The sequence below is a fragment of the Paecilomyces variotii genome, assembly GCF_004022145.1.
Source record: "Paecilomyces variotii strain CBS 101075 chromosome Unknown C8Q69scaffold_3, whole genome shotgun sequence".
NCBI lineage: Eukaryota > Fungi > Ascomycota > Eurotiomycetes > Eurotiales > Thermoascaceae > Paecilomyces > Paecilomyces variotii.
The window spans coordinates 1,417,719-1,434,917 of record NW_021167142.1 but is presented as its reverse complement, the minus strand read 5'-3'; the positions used below and the strand labels follow the sequence as shown (position 1 = coordinate 1,434,917).

The following is a 17,199-nucleotide window of genomic DNA, read 5'->3' as shown; positions in this document are numbered from 1 at the left end:
GAGACTCCTTACCTAGGGAGTCCCTCACGGGGCTGTCGGACACGTTTGCCTCAGCGAATCACCTATAAGGTTAAATAACCTAACCTTTGCTAAGAATCCGCTATATGGGAAGTTTAAGCCTGCTAAGAAGGAATACGGCACAGACTGAGCCGTCACGATGTTAACAAATGACTTTTCCCCAGCTATCCTAGGAATTAGGAAGGAGTTTTCTGACAACAGAATGCGGAGTACATGCCCTTAGATTAAAATAAAAGAGGTCCCGCAATAATTAACATGATGGTCCCTTTGTCTAGAGATTGGCTTGCGTCCCCACTGAGACAGCCGTCAATATAGAACCCAGGATATTAATTTCGGCGCTAGGGGCCTAGCACGCTGCCTGCCACGCTCTCCGATTGTGGTTTACTTAGCGCGTCGCACAGATAGCGTTAGATAGCTTTGAGGTTTTGAGCTCGATTCCTAGAGGACGAAGCAATCGATCATTCTTTCCTCCAGAGCATCCAAGATGTTATAAGCGCCAGTTTGCCTTATATCTTTTTTTTTTCCTCAGATATTGACGGCGAGCCATTATTGCTTACAGCACGTATCTTTCGATCATTTTAATCAAGATCCTGAAATGTGCTAAAGCAATCACGCGAGGGGGGCATATACCTTCGCCCAAGAACTGTGTTCGCTCCTTGAACACTCTTTTCTATAGGAGACGCGGTTCTGATCCTTATTTGATCAACTTCTTAATAGCAGATCATTATTTGTCTGCAAAATTAATATTTAGGATGACTTTTTCAATGAGATCCTGAGCGAAGAACTTGACTTTTCTCTCGCTCTCTTGCTCCCACCGCAGAGCAGAGTCAAGACAAGTGCCGGTAGATTGCGAAGACCTTATTGATTCTTAGAGAGTCCTTGACGATAATAATGGCTATAACACCTGTAAGAAATAGAGAAAGATATCTGTTAGAGATCCAGGTAGAGTCTCGACCAACTCCTACTAGGAGTTCTCCTTTTTGGTCGAGTGGCAGAAAGCCATCAATATCCATTAAACACAATGAGATGCTAATCTTGCGCTAACAATATTGAGGAGCCAGTATGGCTCATTTCGTCCAGATTCAGTTTCTTATTGCAAACTGAAGGATTCTCCCATCTATCTACCGATTATAATTCCTTTACCTCGAAAGTACTATGTACAACAAATCCCGTTACCTCAACTATTGCCGCATAGCGTGAGCCACCCCATTAGATTACCTGCACCCCGAAATGCCTTTCCGCAATCAGAATCGCTCGCATGACGGACGCACCAGCCTTTTATGTCGTTCCTGCTAATCTCAAGCCTGAGGAAGTCGAAGTCTTCACCCCCTTTATTCTATTCAGGACGATCCAAGTATTAGTCCCCGAGGGTTTAATATAAGTATGTACATACAAGGGTAGCTAGCCAGCGCGTAATAGATGACAGGCTATTATAGTGTTTAGTCTTTTGTATGAGTGGTATTTAGGCTGATGGCCTAAAACACTCCCTATAGCTTAGTCTTGAGAAGCTACGCACCTGCAAGTAGATATTTGACATGCTTTTAAGCGCGTCTGAGCCACCATCGATTAGTTCTACAGTTCCTGTCCCACCCTTTGATAGTGTCACTGCCGCGAAAGAAGCTGTAGGGGTTGAGTTCATAAATGACTTGCAGCTCAATGACAGTGCCGATCGTAGTGATAGTAGATTGTCACAATGGGCAGGGAAAGCTTCCTAGACATTACTGCTTCTTGACTCGAGCTAACATACATTCAGGTGAATGTATTACAGCTATTACAACATCTAAATTCCACAGAAAATCAGAGTCAGACTTAATCTGCCGAACTATTTTTGATGTGATATTTTATAATCGCCTCAATTCTGCGGCCATGACGCTGACAGGCAAGTAAAATTCTTATGAGTGCAATCTGTATCAATTCAGTTATTTTAGCGGCAAGTTTAATGTGTTGGAGATTCTTGACCGCCGATTCAGCCGCATATACAAGTGCGGCTGACAAGGTTGTTCCCATTCTCATCCCTTTGTTGTTGCTATTCAATTTAACAAGGTAGAATATTACCATACTTAGTACTCACATAATACGAACATAGTGGAGGAAAATTGGTGGTATTCTTAGTCTGCTTAGCTAGCGCGGGGTCATGGAGAGGCTGGGACGCCAACTTTTATTTACGGGCTGTTGTTGACAACAAGCCAATTAGTGTGTTTTAGTGGCATGACCCCGGGTCGCTACAACTAGTGAATTTTATAAACTGATCACAGCTAGTTACAATAATAGACGCTTCCCTTTCCGCTCCTGTGTATAGACACTCTTCGGTATCGGTCCTCCTGACCTAATAATGGCGAGATACCAACTAGTAAGTATCATTTTAAGGACTCTCGCTTCATTAGGATATCTCCTATTCTGATAGCCCGGGCTATTCGAGACATTATGCTAATGTGATAAAGAGTTTAATTATACCGGCTCTTGTGGCTATTCTGGCTGTTGTATCATCTTTGAGTCCTTCTCCCAAATGCAAATGCTTTCCCGGAGACTCTTGTTGGCCGACACCGCATCAATGGAACTCTCTGAATAGGACTGTTGGCGGCCGTCTTATCGCAACAGTTCCCCTTGGCCAACCTTGCCACGACCCCTTTTACGATGCTGAAGTGTGCAGCTCACTCCAGAGCCAATGGCAAGAAGCTCCAATCCAGTATGTGCATTTCATTCTACAAATTGGATTGAAGAAGATTCACGTTTCACACCTAAACGGTGCCTCCTTCTTCTAAACTATATTTGGAAACTCATATTAATACAGTATGGAGTCCTCGTCCTCCGTCATGGCACCATTCTTTGCCAACCAGAGCTGTGATCCTTTTACCAAGGAATCAAAACCATGTCTACCGGGTAACTATGTGCGATATGCGGTAAACGCAACGTCCGTGGAGGACATTATCGCAACCGTAACTTTCGCAAAGAGCAAGAATATTCGCTTTGTTATTCGAAATACCGGCCATGACTATCTCGGTCGCTCGACCGGTGCAGGGTCCCTTGCAATTTGGACACACTATCTCAAGAATATAAGTTTCCTAGATTGGGATGACCCTTACTATAAGGGAAGGTCTGTGAAGGTTGGTGCCGGTGTTCAAGGCTATGAGGCCATGGCTGCCACCAAAGCTCAAGGACTGGTCCTCGTCGGAGGTGAATGCCCAACTGTTGGTATAGCTGGCGGATATGCTCAGGGTGGTGGACACTCCATTCTTAGCACGAAATTCGGCTTAGCTGCCGACAACACACTTTCCTTTGATGTCGTTACTGCGGACGGAAAGTTCGTTACTGCTTCTCGAACTCAGAACCAGGATCTCTACTGGGCACTCAGCGGCGGCGGCCCCGGGAACTATGGTGTTGTTGTCGCTGTCACCTTCAAAGCTCACCCAGACACTCACTTTGGAGGTGCTTCTCTAACATTCTATGCCGACTCAAATCCTACCGATATCTTCTATCAAGGCATTTATGCCTTCCACGAAAAGCTCCCTGCCATCATTGATGCAGGCGCCATGGCTGTTTATTTCTTCGATAGTACATTCTTCAGCATTGCGTCCCTCAGCCTCTACAATGGGACACAAGAGGAGGTCAAGTCCCTTCTTGCTCCATTTGTCGTACAGCTCAGCAGCCTGGGTATCAAGTATAACGTGACATATGGAGAATCGACCACGTACTGGGACCACTATAACAAATACTTTGGGCCCTTGCCTTACGGAAACATCCAAGTCGGTATCGCACAATACGGTGGTCGTTTAATTCCCCGATCTGTCGTCGCAAACATTTCATCGACCTACCGCAGCATAGCTGAACAAGGCGTCACTTTTATCGGCGTGGGTGTTGACGTCTCTGCGTTTGGAAAGTCGCAAGAGAACTCTGTCCTGCCCGCGTGGCGCAACGCCATCGTACATGCTACCCTCTCTACCCCTTGGAATTTCACCGCTCCTTGGTCAGAGATGATTGCCAGACAGGACCTTATGACTCACAAAATCATGCCGGAGATCGAGGCAGCTACACCTAATAGCGGGGCGTATATGAACGAGGCCGATTTCAGGCAGCCAAATTTTCAGCAGGTCTTCTTCGGCTCAAATTATGAGAAGCTAAAGAAAATCAAGCAAAGATGGGACAAGGATGGCTTTTTCTATGCAACTAAATCTGTCGGTAGTGAGGCTTGGACTATCTTGAAAGACGGAAGAATGTGTGCCACTTGAAAGTATATAAGTTGAAGTCTGTCGTATAATGTAGATAATGGGAGGATCCTAGACTGATTATAACTTCCAATGCTATCCGTAATACAAATAGGAAATTTCAAAAGCCCATTGAGGAGACTCGACTGCAAGCTGGTGGGCAGAACAAGCAGGCAACAAACATAGTGCTCGAATATGTTGCCAGGGTTGAAAGTAAGATTAAGTTTTAACCAACAAGCTAGACTTTATTTCGGAATGGGAAACCTGTTACGTCTTTCTATTCAATCAATTGTAGCTCATATCAGAAGGTATCATTATTATACTGATGCCACACTCCCTGTGATCCGCTTAAACTCATTCTCCGTGTGCTTGTTGATCTCTTCCAAGTCTCCGCTTTCTCTCAGCTTATGCAGATACGTTTCAAGATGCAGCTCATAAGTTTCGCCATCCCAATCCACCGAGTAGACGCCACTGCTAGTCTGTCCATTTGATCCTATAGCCGGAGTTAAACCGATCGCCAAAGGAACTCCACAAGCTGCATCATTAATGCCACCTTTCTCATGGTTCTGAATGCTAGGACGATACATCGCACTCGTGGCTAAAAACAAATGCCGTTCACCGCTCTCTTCTAGTGGAATAGACGAGAATGAACCAATCAATGAGGACGCGGCTCTCATCACCAGCGGCATATCTCGCATTTTCGTCTTCACCGTTCCTGGGTTTGCATGAATAAAACTGACTTCTGGTGCCTTCCGGGCTAGTGCCTCGAGTGACAAGGTCACCATAGTCGCGATATGGGCTCGTTTGGATAGCACAGAGAGATGTCGCGCTTGGATGTCGTCTGCATGAAAGTGTCCCTCCTTATGAGCCGAGAAGACACTCACGACTCGGCGAAGACCAGGGGCATGCCGAATAAGCGGGAGAAAATTGAGTATGAATCGCACTCGGGAATAATGTACAAGTGCCATGGTCATTGGGAGACCTTCTGAAGTCTCTGTTGATTTCTAGCTTAGCCATTCCAATTCCCATGTCTGTGTAGCGCTTTGGTCAGGGCCTACCATGAGCTGCCCCTAAGTTTCCAGCACTTAGGAACAACAGATTCACGACAGTTTCCTTCTCCTCAATCTTCCGACAGATGTTGTCTACTGCGGAAAGCAGACTCACATCGGCAAGAAGCAAGATGTATTGTCCTCTATGATTCAGCTTCTTGCATTCCTCAACAACACGGTTTCCAGATTTTTGCGAACGTCCGATAATGTATATGCGAGGTTCGCGCACATGTCTTGCAAACTGTTTAGCTGTTGCTGCACCAATCCCATCGGTCCCTCCAACGAAAACGGCGACAAGACCAGCAGGGAGAGCAGTCGAGATTTGCGCGTTCGAAGACTGGATGACAGTTAAATCAATCATGTTCCTATTCGCAATTATTTCGCCGTCTGTCTTGATTGTTTATTGTTGTTTCCGGAGTAATTCAAGGAGTATTAAGGCCAGTATTTCTGTTGAACCTGCTTCTGGCTGTCTCGTGTATGATGACGTTGCGTGATAATCTGAACGAGAATGTCCCACCTGTTATCGGATGATTTGATTGGTTGATTGTGTTGCATACAAAAAGCCACCTACGCACGGACAAGTTGAGATACGATTTTCTCCCTTACATGGAACTTATATAGCATTTCTTCTCGCAACAACCACAACTCCTCTCACAATATTGCTCCGTCCCCACCAACTAAACAGTTTTCCTGCAACTTGTAGCTTTCCAAGGCTCAATTTAAACTGCCTCAACTCAGCTTCTCTCCGCTCCATATATCCTCCGATCCCGGAAAACACATATTCAGAGATATCGTGTATTTCGATATTATCAGACGCATAACCAGCCCTGACTAACATATCGCGGTAATCGGACAAAGTCTTGAAGTTTGAGAAGGGGATGGACGACATAAAGCATACAGCACGTAGCAGAATATTGTCAACGGGATGTACCGAATCAGCGAGAATGAGATCAAACGCCATAAAAGAAGCGCGGAGCTCGCGAGCAGCATAGGATAAAAGGGGATCACGGGAAGGCTTGAAGTGATAAAGAGTGTCCAAGGCAAGCAGCCACGTGTGAGCAGTCTGAGACTGCTTATCGCCGAATCCTTGCTGAGATGTCGCGGTTACGGCATCCTTGAGTTCGCGGCTCCACGACGTCGGATCTGCTGCGTCTGCACAGAATATATGGATACTGTCGCTTCTACCGGTATCTTTGATCCGTTGACGAGCAAACTCGGCCTGGTGTTGATTCACATTTATGCCGACATAGGCGTCAAACAGCGGCCGACGCTCCGATCCAGGAGCATGATCATCGATCCGGGCCAGCCATTTCATCAAATAGATAGTCTGGTCACCACAACCACAGCCAACATCAATAATCCTTAGGGCCGAAGAGTCTCTGACGCTTAGCGGTCTTCGATTGCTATCAAGAAGTCCAGCTGTCCGTAGCACTTTTTCCAGAAGAGCGGTGCACGCTTCAGGAAATGATTGAGTATGCTACATAAAATAAGTTATATCATGTATAAGGATAGTATACCTGGGCATTGAACCTACTTTCCAATATCCCATATTCATCCACATGCTTGGCGGAGGCATCTCAATATTGAGAAGAGCATGGTCTAGACCATAAAGCTTGTCTTCGCCGCTATCCGCAAAACAGCAACGAAAGAGGCTACTGGTGGCATTTTTGATGAATGGAATAAATAGGAGGCCACAGATCCAGCCGTAGAGAAAGCTGTGGTCATTCAGAAGAGAACAATAATCCTTAGACCATATGCCTTGACGGTCAGTAATCCCAGACAGCCACAACGTGCTAATAACGGCAGATAAAGCTATCGCCGCAGATATAGGCCAAACGACATGGGAAACCAGACCACACATCCTTACTTCATACAAAATTGGAAACGAATGTAACAAATTCCACTTCTGGTTCGGTTCTTCGACCCGAGTTCACGCCAGATGACTAATTCAGCGCTAATCTGTAACTAGTTAACCAGATCTGATACCTAGCAACTATCGCAAATTGGCCAGACAATTGTAGATCTTTCCAAGTAACACGCAATCGACCAGGTATTTGTATCGTGGTCCTCGTCGCCTTTGTGCTGCATTTCAGCAGTCTCATTGGTCGCTAGTATCTAGTAAAACATCTTCAATATACAGATGAAATGAGCTCTAGGTAAGAGACTAATTCGGCAGCATCCATGGTGACTTCATGTTAACAACGTGCGCTTACCTACTCGGAGCTACCGCAGTCCAAACATCGAGGTTCGTATGTTGCCTCCAGTAATTATCGCATACAAAGGAAATAGCAAGACCTCGGCTACATCTTCTCTTTACGCTCACCGGGCTTCATTGTGTTGTGTCTTTGCCGCAAACAGTCATGCACTTATCGGCTTACAAGAGTATTTGTGGACTTATGTCGTGCTATGACAGCCCGTACTGTATCATAAGGACTGCGGGGTAGAAACATACTAATTTCATCAATTGGATTCCTCGTAAGGTCTTTCAACTTCTAGTGTCAAGTAGCCGCATATCTACAACATTCAATTCTCACTCTGTCTCCATCCATTCTTTGTTAATAGGTTGTCGGTCCCCTAAACAGTTATCAAGACTGCCAGCTGGGGATTATTAGGACTAGCCACTTTGTATTCAATACAGGATGATCATGGAATCGACTGTCGATACCATCCGTTGTCGTAGACCTATTCCGGCCATCTTGTAGTGTAGATCTACTGTTATGAACGGAGGCCAACATTGAACCCCAAGCTGGGCTGGTCGGAAATCTTTCCTGGTTCAGCCTCCTCGCTGCCTCACCGCAACAAGGTCCGCTGAATGAACAATGCTTGTCCTTCTCCATCTGTTACCAGTATTAGATGCTGCACCACAGATCAGCAATCATATCAGGCTAAGTCAAGTTATATAACCTTGCCGCTTCATTTAACTTGCATACTTCGCCCCCAGCTTGCTGCCGCGCTACATTAGGTGGATAAAGAATGTCGGTGCTCATTTCAATTTGCATATCAGGCTATCAAGCATGATAGGAGCTTGGTGCCCGAGGATAGACAAAGAAGGGCGCTTAATGTAACGTTGGAGATCTACTTTCTTTATATAGCGCGGTAGCCATGCATTCACATGTTGCACTTGCTTACAGCTTCTTGCGAATCGTTGGGTTTAGCATCTATAATCTCTATGGTTATATCATAGGTGCTTTGTATGCTATAACCCACAGTGACACCAACTGGGAAAATGGAAAAGGCGATCGTCTTCCCTACCCAAGACATAGGACTACCATTGAATTCTGTTCCTCCCTTGGACGCGGTTATAAATGTCTTCGAGCTCAGGCATAGATCTCTATATCGTTTCTAGTCTCCAACCAAACAGCTTCTGATCATATCAAGACCTCTAAGACAGATTCGCTTTACAAGTGCCAAAAATGGAGCTTCTATGTCTCCGAAACCCTCTTGTTCTTATTGGAGCGCTTGCCCTCCTATGTCTCTGCGCCAACGCCGCCCCTTTGGACCTTGATACCAGAGATACTGGAGACGACCTTGCCTGGTGTACGCCGTACTGCATCCCTGGCCAGAAACAGGAAGATGTCCAAGCTACCAGTTTAGCCACTAGAGATTCTGGAGACGATCTTGCCTGGTGTACACCATACTGTATCCCGGGGCAGAAGAAGGAGGATGTGCAGACTAGCAGTTTGGCCACTAGAGATACCGGAGACGATCTCGCCTGGTGCACACCTTACTGCATCCCGGGACAGAAGAAGGAGGATGTCCAAGCTACCAGTTTGACCGCTAGAGATTCTGGAGACGATCTTGCCTGGTGTACACCATACTGTATCCCGGGGCAGAAAAAAGAGGATGTGCAGACCAGCAGTTTGGCCACTAGAGATACCGGAGATGATCTCGCGTGGTGCACGCCTTACTGCATTCCGGGAGAGAAAAAGGAGGATGTGCATCAATCGAGTGCTAGAGATAGCGGTGATGATCTTGCTTGGTGCACTCCTTACTGCATTCCGGGAGAGAAAAAGGAGGATGTCAAGAAAAGGCAGCCTCAGGGCCTCGCTGCTAGAGATACTGGAGATGACCTGGCTTGGTGCACACCATACTGCATCCCGGATCAGAAACGGGAAGCCTGAACCAAAGAAAAGATAACCATGGAAGCCAGGAAAAGTCTCAACGTGCGAGAGACTTTAACTCGCATTCGAAAACACCGGAAGCTTCCATGGTATTCTAGGTAACCAGGAGAAGAGCATCACTCACTTTCTGGATGACTACAGTGATATGTTATGACCGTTTAAGGATTTTACACCTGCGGACTCCGGTCATTGAGGTTCTTAACGTTGAACGCACATTAATCAAAAAGTCCTACATTGCCGATTACATGCCGCGTTCAGGAGAGGCATTGAGAATACGTCCACTCGTTTAGCAGTCACCCTTATCAGGTCTTATAGTTTGGATCAGAATGACATCGTCTGAAATGTCTATATTTTCCTCGTCCTTGTTCAAGAGATTTTAGTTTCAGTTCTGACTTGTAATACATTACTGGGTGAGAAGGCACTCGTTAGATCGTAAGGCTCCGCTTTTAAAACGGGTACTGTGCTTCCTCAGTAATCTCAATGATTCCCCTTTTCTGCTGAAGTTGGTGTTGCTCATCGAGATACGGAAGTAGGATATGTTCCCATTTCTCTTTCCCTTTATAGGCAGATACCACGTCATCCCATGCGCGAATCGCCTCGGCGAGACGACCAGGAACGTGAGGCTCTTGAGCGATTGTTGTAATCGGCTCAAAATACGTCCTCACAGTAAATAGTAAAGCTTTCGACCTTGGCAGTCGTCTCAGTGTCTGACGCTCTGATCGGAAGTGCAGTTCTTCGACAGTCAGGTCAGAGCTATCAGATGTGGCCCATGCTGACTCCTATTAGTTTTCGTCATGTTAATCTATTAATTCATGTTCTTTGGACTTACAGGCAATTTCATCACCGTCCTGGTTTCCCATTCGATGTGACCAGTGAAGTCCATCGTCGAGCTTGATAAAATACTACAATTTTGTCAGTCCCATTATGATTGAGAGCCCAAGATCCATGCTTACATTGTTCCGCGTCACTGGCTTCTCCGGGGTAAGGTTTTTGAAGAACCGATTCATAGCTTTCTGAAGCTTCTGTTCATAATGTGGAACTCCCGCTTCAAGGTGCAGCGTGTCGAGAGACATTCGAAACTTCTCCTTAAGACGCCAGAAGCCGGGTAAGCAAACAGCCCCTGCATCTAGATGATACCGTCCATCTTCGCTACGTTAGCTCTGCCGAGATAACAGCATTATAATTGGCTTACCGTCATTCTCCACCATCAAAACAATATCATCCTGTATCAGCTTCGCAGCAGTCACTAAGGCATCGGTAGGGGTCGCTGATAGATATCAGCTACACGATAAACCCCGCGTTTATTGCACTTATACACCTACCAGCCGGCCACGAAAACTTTTCTCCAGTCAATACATTATGAAGAATTTTTTCTTTTAGTTGGAATATGGACGGATAACGATGACAAAGGTACTGAGTGAGCTCCTCAAGGACCTCGAAGCATGCGTCTCGAGTTACCGCGTTATCAACGTACTTGATATGGGCGTCCAAGTCGTTTTCTAACTCCGATACCTTTGTATCGTGGTACCATTTGAAATATGAGTCCATTTCAATCCACTCGTTCCAATCCATTTTCCGAATCCCCATGGTAATGAAGTTCGGGCCATGGCGGAACGGCCGGTAGACTTGCGGTGTCTTCGATTCCACGTTGAAATCATTGAGCGCTACCGGCAACGGCGTCTTGAATTGTCCTTGTGCAGGTAGTTTCTCCTGATTTGTCCTTCCTATGGAACATTCAGCAGTAGAAACCTCACGGAGATGGATACACGGAACATACCAATATTGGATACCTTCTGGGATATCTTCACCCAAATGCAGAATACAAGAGGCCCAAGAAGTATCAGTGTCAAGCATGTTTTGGCCGATAAGTTGGACAAGGGCTCAAGGTGGAAAAATCTGTGAGGCATGACTATTACTTAGCTGCCTCGAAGAATTTCTGAAGTTCTGTCGCTGCTGTCAAACTCGCGTCCAGGTGAATGTGGCTAGAAATATGTGTGGAAATCCATCTCTCCTATCTTCATCAATTGGGCTTATCGGGTAAGATATAGAGCAACCCTGCGCCATCCCGCAGCAACAACGTAGTTTCGGATTCGATTGCCAGAAACGTCCAGTAGGTGTAGTTATACTGGTTCAGGATACTTTGCCTAGGCGCTTCGAGGCGGCAGATGGAGAGATTGTGCATGGCACAAATCGGCAAAAGGCAAGAGTCGTCCTTAATCAATGACAGAGTGGCGAGAGCGCCTACAGGGTCAGGTACACTAGTCATACTGGTCAATAATTATGGATGGTGTTCTTATTCTCTTTGGTTTCCTTCACTAGTCCTTACTGTATCAGGCATCTAGATAGGCCATCCCCACAGCTGCTACCGACAACGGCAGAGATATTCCGTTTCCTAACATGAGTATTGTCTCTCGGGACTACTCGCTGTTTCGAGCATATATTGACATATAAGGCATTCTATTAAGAAGAGGGACAAAAACAATATTAGAGTAAAATCGAAACTAGAAAAACAGGTCAGAAAAACTGCGATGAAGCAAAAGGAGACGAGATAATTTCCCGGGACTAGGTATCCACCCCCGCATTATGTACTTATTTCACTTTGCGATAGGGTTTCCCCCAGGTCATGATACTTGACATCGACAATTTCAGGTAGACACCATTCTCCGAGCAATGTATATTTTGACACAGCATGCAAATTCGCATTAGCAGGGTCTCAATGAGTGTGACGCAGAGGGCAAATTTCCTTACAGGAACCGTTAGTGGTTGTATGTAAGTACCTGAAGCTCCGAGGTTGCCGAGGAGCGATGATCAATAATCTCATCGGCTAAACACCAACAACTGGTAACTAACTCACCTCTACTTAGCTAACCCCGCGACTTTGCAACACGTCTAGTTTCCAGATTCTACCATTGCGAAAATCCCGACGATCCATCAGCTTTTTTATCATTCTAAACGGAAACTAGAACGCAGACACCAACATGTCGGAAAACTATGGAGCTTTCCAGACGGAAATTTACGGTAAGGGATTTTTAATGAACGTCAAGCCGACGGTGACGACCGACCCCCGTCTCTTGGAAGAACACGCGAAAAAAGCCTTGGGGTCGCGATCATTTAACTATGTCGCTGGAGGAGCCGGAGAGAAAGCGACTATGGACAGCAATCGCTTGGCCTTTCGCCAATGGAAACTGTAGGTTCTGCATTATTTTCCTCGTGTATATTGCTTCTGTCGAAAGCCCTTCCTCGGTGTCCGCGTGGAAGGATATATGTGTCTCTTGCAAATATCAGTTTCTGATGTGTAAGGAAAACTCGTACTGAATTTTTCGAATAGGATCCCAAGGATGATGAAGCCGGTATGTGTATAATGGATACTTTTCAAGGCAATGAACGTTCAGGATAATACTGATAACAACATTCGACATCGTATAGATGGACGGCCAGGATATTTCCGTCGAATTATTTGGCCAAAAGTATCCCACGCCGCTACTCATGGCCCCAGTCGGGGTTCAATCGCTCTTCCACGAGGACAAGGAAACTGGTGTCGCAGAAATCTGTGGCGAGTTGGATGTCCCGTATATCTTGAGTACTGCTAGTAGTTCCTCAATTGAGGAAGTGGCTGCCGCAAACGGCGCCGGGAAGAGGTGGTATCAGCTATATTGGCCATTAGATGATGCAGTGACAGTTTCTCTGCTCAAAAGGGCCAAAGAAAATGGTTACAGTGTCCTCGTCGTAACATTAGATACATGGTCTCTCGCTTGGTAGGGTCTTTGGATGTTCATTATCATATTCTTCGTTTCAATCCAATACTAACGAGAAGCCTGCAGGCGTCCAGCGGATCTTGATAATGCCTACATCCCTTTCATTAGAGGGGTAGGAAATCAGATAGGGTTTAGTGACCCTGTCTTCCGTGCCAAATTCAAGGCAGAGTCTGGGTGCGAAGTAGAGGAGGATGTCCAAGGCGCTTCAAGGGCGTGGATCTCAGATGTGTTCTCTGGGAAGCCTCATACCTGGGATCAGATCTCCTTTCTGCGGAAGAACTGGGATGGCCCGATCGTACTCAAGGGAATCCAGCATGTGCATGACGCCAAACTGGCCCTCGAAGCAGGTTGCGATGGTATAATTGTTTCTAACCACGGAGGTATGTCTACTCTTTCCACCAGCACAGGATCCGTGACTGTCGTTCCGTCTTAGCTTACTCTCCAATCTCTCCAATAGGTCGCCAAGTCGATGGGGCAATTGGTTCTCTTGAAGTTTTACCAGAAATCGTAGATGCTGTTGGAGACAAAATGACTGTCCTCTTTGATTCGGGCATCAGAACCGGTGTTGATGTGATCAAAGCCCTTTCACTTGGGGCAAAAGCAGTGCTCGTGAGCCGACCCGTCATCTACGGACTGGCAATTGACGGCAAGAATGGAGCGAGGTCCGTCTTACAAGGACTGTTGGCGGACCTTTATCAGAGTATGGGGCTTTCCGGAATCAGAACTGTCGCGGAGTGCACAAGGGATGTGATGAGGAGGGTGCAATATGGGGGTGATATGAAAGCAATGATGTGATCGCCGTTAGAGATCGCATGTATTCGTGGCATTTCTGGAATGCGATCAGCCCGCTGGCCATCCAATATCGGTTACCTTCCAATTTGGAGAGAACCAAAACGACTTTTTTGTCCGTACCAACACTGTATATACTTCAAAGTTTGAAACATTAGCAAACGCTACGTTCTCTGCCTGTATCGTAATTCTATGCATGAGGCCGCTAGTATTGCAAGGCTGATCATTCAGATTCCGATTTACCCTTATGGCCCCCTTTCCCTTGACCCTTGTTTAGTCCCTTAGCCCTATCTATCCATATCCTTGCAGCTTCTTCGACGCCTCCTTCCCGCATGCATTCCCGTTGAACAATCATCTTGATTTTTTCAGTAACAGATGAAGCGACCTCATCGTCACATCGTCCCTCTTCGTCGTCTTGCTTATGTGACTTGTCCCAGCGTTGCTGCACCTGCTGTCGACCTCCAATTATTCCCATATTTCGTGTACTCGGTATCCGAAGTAATGTCTTCTCGACTTCGTAACCAACTTCTTCCGCGACGCTCATTGTCTTCGCCGTAAGTGAACCATACATTGACTTCAGCATTCCAGCATCAGTTTTTTCTTCCATTTTGGCAGCTCGTAAGGCTTTCAGGTCGCCACTCGCAGGCTGTGGGTTCTGTTCCACTTCTTCGTCAACAGTGTGTCCGTTCCTTTTTCCAGTTTTCGGGGGTGGGTATCGATGGCGTGCTCCTGATAGAGAATGGGAGCAGCATGGTATGGCGAGAAAAGGCAGCGGAGATTCAGGCTGAGACAGGGCCGCCATAAGTGGTGTCCAGACAGTCAGTTCGTCAGCATGGTTCGAGATTATGAAGGTGTCTTTCGGGAAAATCCCAGTGTGAGCTGATACACCTATGTCTAGCATGTTGCTCTCTCCGCGGGCCACTATAGCGTCTCCAAATGGCTTGGGGACGTATATTGACTCCTTGAGACACTCCTGTACGGATTGAGGGAATATGCTCCAGGTTTTACGCCGGCGAGCATCAAACCCCCATCCCTTATAACCCTCCATAAGCAAAACATATACCAAAACCCCGTTACCACAAGCGACGTCGACGAACCCAGGGAAATCACTCTTGGATTCCCCACTGCTTTTGCCATCCTTCTCGGCTTCGGGTGCTACCCCGTACATAGAACGCCATAGCTCTATGAGAAACGCTGTAATCGCTAAATCCTCGAAGACATGTTTCGAAGGTTCCGTCTCCTCAACCCAATTTTCACAGAGATGAGAGCCATATTTGATCTTTAGTCGGGAGTAGGTGTTCTGTATCCGGTGTTGCGGTAGAACATTGTCCTTCGAAGGATTATAATTTCCACCTTCAGTGGTATCAGAAGAACGTGTTATTCGAGCCAGTCGGATCTGGGTTGCCAGCAGAGCCTGAAGTGTACGTTCGAGGCGAGTCGGGATTGGTTCTTCAGAATCGTAAAATGGCAAGAAATGTATAGACAATGACCCGGAATGTGCAGATTGATGTGATGTTGTTACTGTAGAATCACTTTTGAAGTCGTAAAGGAAAGCTAATGAACGGAGTAGCGGATGATACCAGGGGAGATCATCCTTCGAGGAGACATGAGGAGTATATACGAAAAGCAACCGGTCGATTTTCGTGTCATCATGTGTTTCGTCTCCATCCGTCTCTCCATTCAAAACACTTCTAGCAGATCCAGAATAAAAATGGCACGTCTGCTCTAGGGCACGGTCCAGCTGGGGATTTCTAGGTATGAACCTTCTCACAACGGTCCTTGTTAACTCGAAACCTGATACTTCCGCTGGAGGGAGCGGTTTGACGTCCTCTATGTCCGTATCTGCATCTTGGTTCTGCGCAAATGATAGTTCTCTTTCCTTAGGTGTCTTCAGCCTACCCTCGCTGTCGAACAAGATGTCGGCTCGGAAAAGATGGCTGGAGTTTTTGTTCGGGTTTCCCAATAAAAAACTGGTCAGGTTGTACATGACCTGTGGAACAAACGGCAGCCCTTCTCTTATCAGGTCTGGAGACGTGACCCATCCTTCTTCTCTGAATTTCAACGGTGAAGGTGTAAGGGTCTCAGAGAGAGGTTTGCCTGTTAATGACGAGGGGTCTGGAGCAACTTTTCGCCTGGAACGCGCCATCTTGTGGCGATAGAAATACCCTTAGAGATGTTCCTCAAAGGGAAAGCAGAATGTTTAGGAAATGACCGAAAGGGTATAAGAGAGCTTCTGATCATGGACTATTGGATTCTCACAGGTGCAAAGCTCTGAGGGTTAACGCCGCGGCGGATGTACTCCACCAATTTATTTTTGATGTTTTCGATGCGCGGGCAATGCATGTCCGCACTGTACACTCTTTCTTATGACTGCGCGCCTGGAGGGGCTGTCGGCATTATTTCACCCTGTTCCATATCATTTAACAAACCCTAATGCTTTTAACAATCGGCACATAAATAGATAACATACTGTGAGTGATCAAGCGTCGCAATCTCTGAAACCTTCCAAAAAGGCAGGCGGTCTGTCATGGCAGTTTCTCGGAGTTTCCCGCAAATAAATAGAGTACCCAGCTCTCATTATGAAGTCCTCGCTATTTGAACTTGGTCGACTGCCAACACCAATTGATACCACGCAAGCAAGTTAATACACATGTTATAAAAAGAATGGCATCCACGGCATCCACCCAAAAATTCAAACGTCTAGTTTTGACTGCAGCTGTAACCACGATCACCATCGCGGGTACTCTCTACGGAGCAGGACTGAAGACCGAGCAAGAAGCCAAGCAGGTACGACCGGACAATGTCTTCTTCATTCGTTAATTCATTCCCAATCGACTACGGGACTGTCTAGTCAATTATCTAGTCAATTAGTCATGGCAAACATAGGTCAACGGCTAATATACATGTTTATTTCATATAGGCAGAGAAACAACGCAAGGAAACCCCCATCGATGACCACATCGAATCTCTCCGAACTCTGCGCAACGAACTAGTCACGAAAAGAAACACGGTCCAGAAACAGATCCAAGACTTAGAGACCCGTGCTGAGGAGAAGAAAAGAAAGGGTCTCGGTGTGGCTCCCGGACAGAGGCCAGATGAAGGATGATTGGGGCAACGGCAAGGATAGCATTGAGACTCTCTTACCATCGACGAATGCACTCCATCGGTTCTTGTTCGGCGGATTCTAGCTCAGTTGCGGGCAGGTTATCATTGCTGTCCATTCCAGAGGTGATCGGTTGAACGTGCATTTGCAAATCCAGGAGCC

At 46.4% G+C, this 17,199-nt stretch overlaps 8 protein-coding genes across 8 annotated transcripts; 4 read left to right on the top strand and 4 right to left on the bottom strand.

Moving 5' to 3' along the window:
• Nucleotides 1-2,108: 2,108 nt before the first annotated feature.
• C8Q69DRAFT_211537 (hypothetical protein) lies at nucleotides 2,109-4,391 on the top strand. Its single transcript, XM_028626195.1, has 3 exons — nucleotides 2,109-2,368; nucleotides 2,460-2,704; nucleotides 2,810-4,391. Exons 1-3 carry the CDS (start codon nucleotides 2,351-2,353, stop codon nucleotides 4,242-4,244), a joined length of 1,698 nt encoding a protein of 565 aa, XP_028486625.1. The 5' UTR covers nucleotides 2,109-2,350; the 3' UTR covers nucleotides 4,245-4,391.
• Nucleotides 4,392-4,537: 146 nt separating this feature from the next.
• Nucleotides 4,538-5,630, bottom strand: C8Q69DRAFT_399736 (hypothetical protein; the record flags this gene model as incomplete). Its single annotated transcript, XM_028627870.1, has 2 exons — nucleotides 4,538-5,214; nucleotides 5,279-5,630. The coding sequence occupies 2 exons, from the start codon at nucleotides 5,628-5,630 to the stop codon at nucleotides 4,538-4,540; spliced, it is 1,029 nt and encodes a 342-aa protein (XP_028486624.1).
• Nucleotides 5,631-5,866: 236 nt separating this feature from the next.
• Nucleotides 5,867-7,149, bottom strand: C8Q69DRAFT_461914 (hypothetical protein). The gene is made up of 2 exons (XM_028630282.1): nucleotides 6,804-7,149; nucleotides 5,867-6,746 (listed from the first exon to the last, which is right to left on the bottom strand). The coding sequence occupies exons 1-2, from the start codon at nucleotides 7,128-7,130 to the stop codon at nucleotides 5,883-5,885; spliced, it is 1,191 nt and encodes a 396-aa protein (XP_028486623.1). The 5' UTR covers nucleotides 7,131-7,149; the 3' UTR covers nucleotides 5,867-5,882.
• A 1,278-nt stretch (nucleotides 7,150-8,427) lies between these two features.
• Nucleotides 8,428-9,713, top strand: C8Q69DRAFT_461910 (hypothetical protein). The gene has a single exon (XM_028630281.1). It carries the CDS (start codon nucleotides 8,683-8,685, stop codon nucleotides 9,388-9,390), a length of 708 nt encoding a protein of 235 aa, XP_028486622.1. The 5' UTR covers nucleotides 8,428-8,682; the 3' UTR covers nucleotides 9,391-9,713.
• A 7-nt stretch (nucleotides 9,714-9,720) lies between these two features.
• Nucleotides 9,721-11,150, bottom strand: C8Q69DRAFT_211508 (hypothetical protein). Its single transcript, XM_028626194.1, has 5 exons — nucleotides 10,713-11,150; nucleotides 10,583-10,657; nucleotides 10,344-10,534; nucleotides 10,220-10,292; nucleotides 9,721-10,162 (listed from the first exon to the last, which is right to left on the bottom strand). Exons 1-5 carry the CDS (start codon nucleotides 10,975-10,977, stop codon nucleotides 9,837-9,839), a joined length of 930 nt encoding a protein of 309 aa, XP_028486621.1. The 5' UTR covers nucleotides 10,978-11,150; the 3' UTR covers nucleotides 9,721-9,836.
• An 815-nt stretch (nucleotides 11,151-11,965) lies between these two features.
• C8Q69DRAFT_211323 (oxidoreductase) lies at nucleotides 11,966-14,090 on the top strand. The gene is made up of 6 exons (XM_028626192.1): nucleotides 11,966-12,159; nucleotides 12,255-12,577; nucleotides 12,719-12,740; nucleotides 12,817-13,145; nucleotides 13,212-13,525; nucleotides 13,603-14,090. Exons 2-6 carry the CDS (start codon nucleotides 12,369-12,371, stop codon nucleotides 13,938-13,940), a joined length of 1,212 nt encoding a protein of 403 aa, XP_028486620.1. The 5' UTR covers nucleotides 11,966-12,159; nucleotides 12,255-12,368; the 3' UTR covers nucleotides 13,941-14,090.
• An 8-nt stretch (nucleotides 14,091-14,098) lies between these two features.
• On the bottom strand, nucleotides 14,099-16,513 carry C8Q69DRAFT_461902 (hypothetical protein). Its single transcript, XM_028630280.1, has one exon. It carries the CDS (start codon nucleotides 16,078-16,080, stop codon nucleotides 14,158-14,160), a length of 1,923 nt encoding a protein of 640 aa, XP_028486619.1. The 5' UTR covers nucleotides 16,081-16,513; the 3' UTR covers nucleotides 14,099-14,157.
• On the top strand, nucleotides 16,340-17,124 carry C8Q69DRAFT_211325 (hypothetical protein). The gene is made up of 2 exons (XM_028626193.1): nucleotides 16,340-16,721; nucleotides 16,855-17,124. The coding sequence occupies exons 1-2, from the start codon at nucleotides 16,599-16,601 to the stop codon at nucleotides 17,038-17,040; spliced, it is 309 nt and encodes a 102-aa protein (XP_028486618.1). The 5' UTR covers nucleotides 16,340-16,598; the 3' UTR covers nucleotides 17,041-17,124.
• The last annotated feature ends 75 nt before the right edge of the window (nucleotides 17,125-17,199 follow it).